The sequence below is a fragment of the Cupressus sempervirens genome, chromosome 7 (assembly GCF_028749045.1).
Source record: "Cupressus sempervirens isolate cs-2001-9-10 chromosome 7, ASM2874904v1, whole genome shotgun sequence".
In the NCBI taxonomy this organism is placed as follows: Eukaryota; Viridiplantae; Streptophyta; class Pinopsida; order Cupressales; family Cupressaceae; genus Cupressus; species Cupressus sempervirens.
The window spans coordinates 131,747,285-131,757,418 of NC_143124.1; the positions used below are offsets into that span (position 1 = coordinate 131,747,285).

Sequence of the window (10,134 nt, forward strand, 5' to 3'; positions counted from 1 at the left end):
TTTCATTTCACTATTACTTATATTATTACCATAAAATTTTCGTGGCTTCTATTATAAATATTTTAAGGTTCGTATAGTTCACATATGAGACAAATAATATTTAAAATTAAAGCAATCAATTATAAAATATAAATATTTTTCCAACAAATCTACTTTCATTTAGTTATAATTTGCATACACAATGATGTAGTTTGGTAATTTATATAAACTTAAATCTATAAAATTATATGTATATGTATATGTATATGTATATGTATATGTATATGTATATGTATATGTATATATATATATATATATATATAGATAGATATATATATATATATATATATATATATATATATATATATATATATATATATATATATATATATATATATATATGTATGTATATGTATATGTATGTATATATATATGTATGTATATACATATGTATGTATATATATGTGTATATATATATATGTATATATATGTATGTACATACATATATATATATATATATGTATATATGTATGTATGTATGTATGTATGTATGTATGTATAACGTATAAATATAATTAGGTATCAATATTTTTCAAATTTAAATATTAATAAATAAATAAATATACTATTTTTAAAAATAGTAAAAGTTTAATCAATTATATATTATTTACATATTGCTTTTTTTTTCAAATTAACTTAAGACATCCCCACTTTGAAGAAGATTATATAAAAAAAACTTTAGAAATCTACAATTTTTGCTTATTTCTTATTTGGTTGTATAATACCCTTATTAAATTTTTGAATGGAATTTTTTTTTAATAAAAAACACTCACAAAAATATGAGTAACTAATGAAAATGAGAAATATTTGACATAAATGCCAAAAAAAAAAAAAGAACTACATATATTACAATTATGGTTTAATACTGTGGAACTCGAGAAGTTAGATAGTAGGAATTTGAGGTGAAAATGTAATATTTGCCTATATAGACATGACTAATAAACTATTTAGCACATTGTGTACTAGAAACAAACATATCTACTGTAGATTTAAATCTGATTGGTCAAAACACCAATTTATAGGATAGGGTTATGAGGCATGCTAGCAACAAACACATCTATTATAGTTTTAAATCTGATTGGTCAAAATACCAATTTATAGGATGGGGTTATGCAGCATGCTAGCAACAAACACATCTACTATAGATCAAAAATAAAAATTTATGTGATGGGGTTATCGGATACATGTTTTGGGCTACGCTACCAAGCCAATTTGTTCGACATGGATGGGTATGCCCATGACAGGTTAATATAAACCACCGTACCCCACTATCATGACTAACATATTATATTAGCTTTGTTTGTCGCATGAGACGTGAGTGTAAGTTTGATAGAAATAATGATATTTTACTCTAGCTTTTTGTCTTGAACATTTTACACATAAAGAGTAATCATTTTTATGCAAGTACTTGATTTGAAATAATAAATTAATAAAGTAAAATATTATTTTTGTAAATTAATTTTTAATAATAATATTTATCAAATATTATACTTAATTACTAATAAATATATCGTATATTTAACAAATAGTTAAAATGTTTACAATATATGATATATTGAATTTTATAAAATAAGTCAAATTTTAATAATATTTTTATTATGATTATCACAATAATAATATTCTTATTATGATTATCACAATATTATCCATTCGATTTCTTATCTACTTTCCAAGGAAGTGACTTTAAATAATCAAAATAACTAAGGCAATATATGAGAAATAAACTATTAATAGAAATGATAAATTAAAAGAAAAATTAAAAGAAATATCTTCTAGAATTGTTAAATATATTATTTGATATTTAATTAATTTTTTTAAACTTATCGTTGCGGGAGAGGACCAGATTATCATATAAGGTAAATCAAAGTTATGTTGAGCATCAGGACTGTAAGTGGAGCTCTTCACATAAAAGAGATGAACAACTGTGGGCCCCACGACAGAAAATGGGAATCCAAAGCACTTCTACGTTACTTCAGAGGCACATTAACTCTGACACACATAGGAGGATGTGTCCCTGCTTGTCGGGAAGCGTAAATACATTACAATTTATTTCACTTCTAAAAGTGGCGTCAGATTCGTTACTTAAACAAGAGACGCAATGCGTCATAGTTCCTGTCATTATAGAGGTGTAGTAGAGGTGTAGGTGAGTGAGAATAAGGTTAAATAGTTGTAAATTAGGATTGTGAATGCATTGATTTTTGCTTAGAATTGCACTTGTCATCTGATAGATGGCTGATATGTTTTCATAGAATAAAGTAATTTTTAATTATGAAATAATATGTATATAATTTAATATGTACATTTGTAAATAATATATAGATGTAATACATATAAATTAATGTTAGTGAATAAATATAATATAATAAATAAGAAATAACATATAACTATTTAATTTTAGTACATAGGTTAGGAAAACTTAATAATAATTTATACATCTTTTAGAATTGAAATATCTTTTTTTTTTTGTGGTTATTTCCTTCACTATGTTTTTTGATGTAAAATATAAGTATTAATTTAATATTAAAATATATATTTAAGCTAAATGATAAATTTTTTAAATAAAAAATAATAATAATAAATGATATAATTTTTAAATTGTAACACTTATCAATTATACATATTACAAACACTATTATAAAATATAATTAAAAAAGAATGTTGTTTAATATTTTTTAATTTATAAAAGTAAAATGATAGCAATAATTCAAGTACTTTTATTAAAAAATCAAAGTTTTTAAAATATTACAAATTGAAATACTAAACTCTATATTTGATTAAAAAACTTGGTAATGAAAATAAATAGTAATAATTGTTATTGATTAGACATATTTGATTTTAAAACTTGGTAATAAAAATAAATAGTAATAATTATTATTGATTAGACATTATTTGTGAGGTGGAGGATAAAAATAATTGTTTTTTAAAAAGTTAATTTACTTGTCACAAATGTGACAAATGTGAAAAAGATAAGGAAAAGATAAGGTTGTAATTCTTATAAACCAATGTATTTGAAAAGTGTTGAAAATTCTATATTAATATGTAATGAAAATTAATTTTTCCTTCTACTATTTTTACTCCCCACCAATCCCAATAAAGATAATTAGCTTTTTGTCATATGTTAAAATCATAGAAAATATGTCAACATTACAAATTTCTGTATGGGCAAAAAAAAATATTTATCTGCCATTGGTAGGATGGAAAAAGTAGTTGGCATTTATTTACATCTGACCGATGCGTTAGTATCCTGCCAACGGCAGGAACAAAAAATTCAGACATTGACTTGTTAAACGGGATCGAAATTTCTTTTCATTTTTCTTGGTTTTCTCGGAAGTGACTGGGAAAGAACGTTTGATCCCGGAACATGTTCGCCTTCCAACATTTACAGTTTCAAGATGAACCCCTCTGACTATCCAAATTCCCTTTCCCGAAGCCCTGCACTGCAACAACAATCCATATTCGTTATTTGTGTTTAACATTAGACAATGGCATCCTCGTCCGCGTCTCAGCGTATAAAAGACGACAAAGATGCCTTCTCTGGAATTGAACCTCCGGGCAAACGGAGGAAAATAGACGAGTCTTCAAGATTGTTTGATGTTTTCATCAACCACAGGGGCCCTGATGTCAAACAAACTCTTGCCCTTTCGCTTTACAAATCGCTTGCTGAGTTGGGAATAGATGCATTTCTTGATTCCGAAGAGAAAGAACTCGGGGACTCATTTCCTTCAACTATTGAAGGTGCCATCCTTTCTGCATCAGTTCACATAGCCATCTTCTCCAAACATTATGCGGAGTCCCCGTGGTGTTTGGCGGAGCTAGTTCTCATGTCACAAAGTAGTGCTAAGATCATTCCGGTATTTTACGGAGTCGAGCCTTCTGCTCTTCGTCACGTCGAAAGCGGACTATATGCTGAGGCGTTTACAAACTATGAAGAGAAGAAGAGATATATAGAAAAGCTTCCGGAGTGGAAGGAAGTCCTCCATTATGTTTCATTTCTCACAGGATACGAAATCAGAGGCGATTGCAGGTACAATCTCTGGGTTCCCATTCTGCTTGGTCAATGTACAATGTTTTATTTTTTCTTTTTAGGCTGTCCAATTTTCTTCTCTTTAAAATCCCTCTTTCTTTTGTAAAGCGTCAGTGATTACCAAAGTATAGTGTCAGCCGTGAGAAAAGAAGTTTCAAAGGAAAGAACTTCTACATGTTGCGAAATACCCAGTGGGGCTGGACAGGGTTGTAACAGATTTTGATAGGCAGTGCGAGACAAAGGAAAGCGGAAAAGAAAAGGGTCTGATAGTCGGCATTTTTGGAATGGGTGGGGTCGGCAAAACAACTCTGGCCAAAGAGTTGTTCAATAGAAAGCAATCACAATATACTAAAACCTGTTTTCTTTTTGATGTGAGGGAAGCCTATGCCAATAAGGGCTTTCCTTCATTGCAAATGAAACTCCTGAAAGATCTCTACCACCAAGAAAATCTCAACTTCCAATGTATAGAAGAAGGAAAAAGTCATATTCAGGGCTGCATAAGAAGAAAACGGCAGTTGAGTTTCATACTCGTTCTAGATGATATTGATCACCTGGAACAGTTAGATGCCCTCTTGATTTCGGATATGCTGAATAAATTTGTCCATAGTCTAGTAATTGTTACAACTCGTGATGCAGGACTGCTAACAAACGCAGGGATTAGAATTAGTTATAATCTAGAAGGAATCAATGAGAGTGAGGGGAAACAGCTGTTTTGTTTACACGCTCTTAGCGGGTCCTATCCTTCCAGTGGATACGAGAAGCTGGTTGACCTCTTCGTTGATTTGTGTGGCGGCTTACCGTTGTCTCTTCAGGTTCTGGGCGGTCACGTTCACGGCACAGATCATAAGTTTTGGAAGTTAGAATTGGAGAAATTTAAAAAGACGGTGCCTCAAGACATAGAGAAGAGATTAAGAATCAGCATTGACACGTTGGACAGTGATGAAAAACAAATTTTCATGGATGTTGCATGTTTTTTCATAGGAGAATTCGCCAAAGACGCCATCAAAGTGTGGGAGGCGTCAGGATGGAGCGCGCAACATGCACTGCGAAGACTCAAAGATAAATGTCTAGTCGAGGAGGTAGAAGAGGGAGAAGAAATGGGTGTATTGAGAATGCATGATCACTTGCGGGACTTGGGACGGCAGATGGCAGATGAACTGAATCATCCTCGTCGGCTGTGGCGTTCTCAACATCTCCAATCTTTGGTATATACTCCTTCCTCTAGATTACTGCCTTTCTAGTGTGATATTCGAAATCTTAAGATTTACTTCAATAATAATCTCATCTGCTTCGGTGAATGCAGGAAGCAAAGGGATTTGAAAACATTCTCAGACAACCCAAGTTTAGATATTTGCATTCTTTTATGGATCAGCCCTTGGCTCGGTATATTAAATACTTCCTTGGGGAATCAGAAAATACACTTGAGCCGTCCACCGCTCTATTATGGCTTGAGTGTCATGGACTCACAAACATCCCTCCCTGGATTCCTCTTCAAAACTTGCAGGCTTTGATTATCAGAAAGGGCAAATTAGAAAAAGTGTTGCCGAATTATAAACAGGTATCTGTAATCGATTGAATTTATAATATAATATCTTGCTGCCATTTTACAATAATATTTTAATAATTTTATTTAAAAAGGGAATTCTGAGTAAAAACTATGTTGTTCTGTAGGAGCCCTTGGCGCTAAGAGAGCTGAGGATCTATAACAGCTTAATGTTGGAGGAGTTATGCTTGGGCCTTCTGCCCCGTCTGGAAGAACTTGTAATTCATAACTGTCGGGGTCTGAAAACTTTGACAGGAGTATCTGTTCTTGCAAGCCTAGTGAATTTGGAGATCGTTGGATGTGAAGAGGTTGAGGAGTTATGTCTGGTTGGACTTACAGCTGTAGAAAACATCATTATTCATAACTGTGAGCGTCTCATAAGTTTAACAGGAGTATCTGAACTTGCAAGCCTAAGAAACTTGAAGATCGTTGGATGTGGAGAAGTTGAAGAGTTATGTCTTGCTGGACTTATATGTGCAGAAAACATCATCATCCATAACTTTTGGCATCTCAAAAGTTTGACAGGAGTATCTGTTCTTGCAACCCTAGTGAACTTGGAGATCATTGGATGTGGAGAGGTTGAGGAGTTATGTCTGGTTGGACTTACATCTGTAGAAAACATCATTATTGATAACTGTGAGCATCTCAAAAGTTTGATAGGAGTATCTGAACTTGCAAGCCTAAGAAGCTTGAAGATCGTTGGATGTGGAGAGGTTGAAGAGTTATGTCTTGCTGGGCTTACTTGTGCAGAAAACATCATCATTAATAACTTTTGGCATCTCAAAAGTTTGACAGGAGTATCTGTTCTTGCAAGCCTAGTGAACTTGGAGATCATTGGATGTGGAGAGGTTGAGGAGTTATGTCTGGTTGGACTTACATCTGTAGAAAACATCATTATTCATAACTGTGAGCGTCTCAAAAGTTTGACTGGAGTATCTGAACTTGCAAGCCTAAGAAACTTGAAGATCATTGGATGTGGAGAGGTTGAAGAGTTATGTCTTGCTGGACTTATATATGCAGAAAACATCATCATTCATAACTTTTGGTGTCTCAAAAGTTTGACAGGAGTATCTGTTCTTGCAAGCCTAGTAAACTTGGAGATAGTTGGATGTGAAGAGGTTGAGGAGTTATGTTTCATTGGACTTACATCTATAGAAAACATCATTATTGATAACTGTGAGCATCTCAAAAGTTTGACAGGAGTATCTGAACTTGCAAGCCTAAGAAACTTGAAGATCATTGGATGTCGAAAGGTTACAGAGTTATGTCTTGCTGGACTTATATGTGCAGAAAACATCATCATTCATAACTTTTGTTCTCTCGAAAGTTTAACAGGAGTATCTGATCTTGCATGCCTAGTGAACTTGGAGATCATTGGATGTGGAGAGGTTGAGGAGTTATGTCTTGCTGGACTTATATCTGCAGAAAACATCATTATTCATAACTGTGGGCATCTCAGAAGATTGACAGGAGTATCTGATCTTGCAAGCCTAATGAACTTGGAGATTGTTGGATGTGGAGCGGTTGAGGAGTTATGTCTTGCTGGACTTATATCTGTGAAAACCATCCTTATTCATAACTGTGGGCATCTCAAAAGTTTGACAGGAGTATCTGATCTTGCAAGCCTAATGAACTTGGAGATCGTTGGATGTGGAGAGGTTGAGGAGTTATTTCTTGCTGGACTTATATCTGCAGAGAATATCATTATCCATAACTGTGGGCATCTTAAAAGTTTGACAGGAGTATCTAATCTTGCAAGCCTAATGAATTTGGAGATCGTTGGATGTGGAGAGGTTGAGGAGTTATGTCTTGTTGGACTTAAATCTGCAGAAAACATTATTATTCATAACTTTGGGCGTCTCAAAATTTTGACAGGAGCATCTGATCTTGCAAGCCTAATGAACTTGGAGATCGTTGGATGTAAAGAGGTTGAGGAGTTATGTCTTGTTGGACTTAGCTGCCTAAGAGAAATTAGCATTCATGGTTGTGGTAAACTGAAAAGTATCACAGCATCTGATCTTACAATGCTAGCAAAGTTTGACATTGTTGGATGTAGAAAGCTAGAGGAGTTGAGTCTTATTCGGCTGAACTATGCAAAAAAAATTATAATTAGTGAATGCGAGCTTGCGGGGTTGATGACTGATGAACTTAATAAATCTAAGAGGCACGACCTGAAAGAATATAAGATTCACGATCTGAAAAGTGTGAGCGGAATAACTGATCATGTTTTAGGTGGGGTATCTGATCTCACAAAGCTAGTCCAGTTGAACATTACAGAATGTGCAGAGCTGAAGATTGATAAATGTGAGGAGCTTGAAGAGTTACATTTTGTCGGACGCAGTTCAAGTTCGAACTTTTTCACGCTGATTAAAGTGAAAGGTTGTGAAAATTTGATTAGTATAAATGGAATATTTTGGAAACCTGTACAATTCAACGTTTACGACTGCCCGAAACTGGAGAAAATACCAGATATGGAAAGGTTTAAGTTATCGGAAACAGTGCAGTTCGTATATTGCAGGAACGAAACAATTTGGAATTATACTCTCAAGATGAAGGTTTTGATTTCTACACTCATTTTTTTCCTGGTCCTTTTAAGGAAAGGCTTCTAGTACATCTCTGCTTTTTTTAACTGGTCCTTGCTTTTATTTCACCTTTGGTTTTCCCATGTTGTCGTAGGCTTAAAGTAGATTTCTATTCGAAATATTCTGTAGTAAACGAAGAGAATATGGTGTTAATCTATCCAGAGTCCTTTTTAATGTCACGCAGAAGCTACCTTCACAGTTTATTAAATTGCTTGGGAGAGCAGTAGATGGAGCGGCGTCAATTCTCAATGCAAATATCTTTTGCGACTTCTTTTTTGCCAAATCAGTCATACAAAATGGTGTACAGAAAATTTGCGAACACCTCGGTAGACACGTGGTGGCCGCTATCGTCTTCTGCGCGGTGGTTGTGATCAATAGTCGTACGGCAGCAAGGACGATAAACGAGATCATTAGGGAATATGATAATCCTTGGCTGAAATATGAGGTGCGCCAAGGGGAATGGATAATTACCTCGGTCACTAGCAACCAAGATGACATACACAGGTATATTGTTAATAAGGGTGATTGTTTTCCCTTTGATTGTCTTTGTTTCTCAGAAAATGTAACAATCAAAAGTGTGACGATGCCTGTGATGAGAGGCGAAGAACATAAAGTTTTGAAAGTTCTACATAAAATTGTTGATGAGTTGTACCAGAAATAAAGTACAACTCACGTAGTCTTGGCACTCACACTACTCTAGTGGAGTTGATTCTGTTGATGGTTTAATTTGAATAGGACATGAATATTATTGATTGATTATTTTTAACTGGGAAGAACTTGATTATGTATGGGAGGGATTAAGAATAAATACTGATGAAAGACAGGATTTAAATTAATGGAAAACACAAAACCTGAAACGTTTTTGGTCTCTTGGCATTTTCTATTAAAGGTAGCAAAGATGCACCATTGTTTTGAGCATGCCCTTTTTCTGGTATCCGTGCAGCTTCTTGTCTTCTGAGGGTGCCTTTCCCAAAGATCTGCTATCTCAGTCATAAAATGAATAATACAAATAATGGAAAATAAAGCTAATTAATTCTTTTCTATTTCAGATGGCAAGTTTTAAAATTAAACCATTAAAAATGGTGCAGAAATTTAGTTAATGCCAAACATAATATATGCAAATGTATATATTGATTTCTTTCGGATCTGGAATGGTATTTGCAGGCTCAAACCCAATAATTTTTTAAGAAAAAAAACTTTTAAGTTTTGATCGATTGCGGATGTCAGTATATATCTGCGGTAAAATTAAGAATAAAAGTAAAAGCATTCCACTATGTAAAACTGCTAAACTTACGTCTACTATACATATAGGAAACTCAGAGTTAAATAACTAATTCTTTCTACTAATATCCAACACACAATCAAGGTTATGAGCACAACTATAAGGACATTAAAATTGACTTCCCAACCATATTAAATCACATCAAATTTTAAAAAGACAAGCACCAAGTCTTCATTTGACACGATGCTTCTTGCATCTATTCTATTAAGGAAAACTTTTGATTTGTAATGATTCAGAATGTCAATATTCTATCTGCAGCAAAATTAAGAATATAAACTACATGACAGTGCTGAAACTTCACCTTTACTGAACAATTGAAGCTAAATAGATAATTATTTATAATAATATCCAACATGCAGTGAGTTAAGAGCGAATCTATGAAAACATTATAATGGACTGCCCAAAAATTAAATCAAACTTTTATTGAGCACGATGCTTCCATCAACTCTTTTAATTTTATTTTATGAATAATCCCTTTCTATTAATAAACTATTTTACTTGTTACAAATTTACAAAAAGGGGTCGGGGGATACAAGATCATCTTATGAAAGTTCACACAATAGAAGTTGGAAACAACAACTATTCACCAAAAAAATATATAAGTAGCTCCCTCAAGCCACAAAAGCAGTGTTAGCTGGAGTGGCAGGGGTTCATGGCTGGATCA

General features: G+C 33.2%; 1 protein-coding gene across 1 annotated transcript; it reads left to right on the top strand.

The window, feature by feature from the left end:
• The first annotated feature begins 3,246 nt into the window (after positions 1-3,246).
• LOC149545862 (uncharacterized) lies at positions 3,247-8,954 on the top strand. Its single transcript, XM_089790858.1, is given in 6 exon segments — positions 3,247-4,063; positions 4,172-4,217; positions 4,219-5,268; positions 5,367-5,621; positions 5,735-8,161; positions 8,373-8,954. Coding segments are annotated over 6 exon segments (4,797 nt in total). The 5' UTR covers positions 3,247-3,521; the 3' UTR covers positions 8,850-8,954.
• Positions 8,955-10,134: the final 1,180 nt, after the last annotated feature.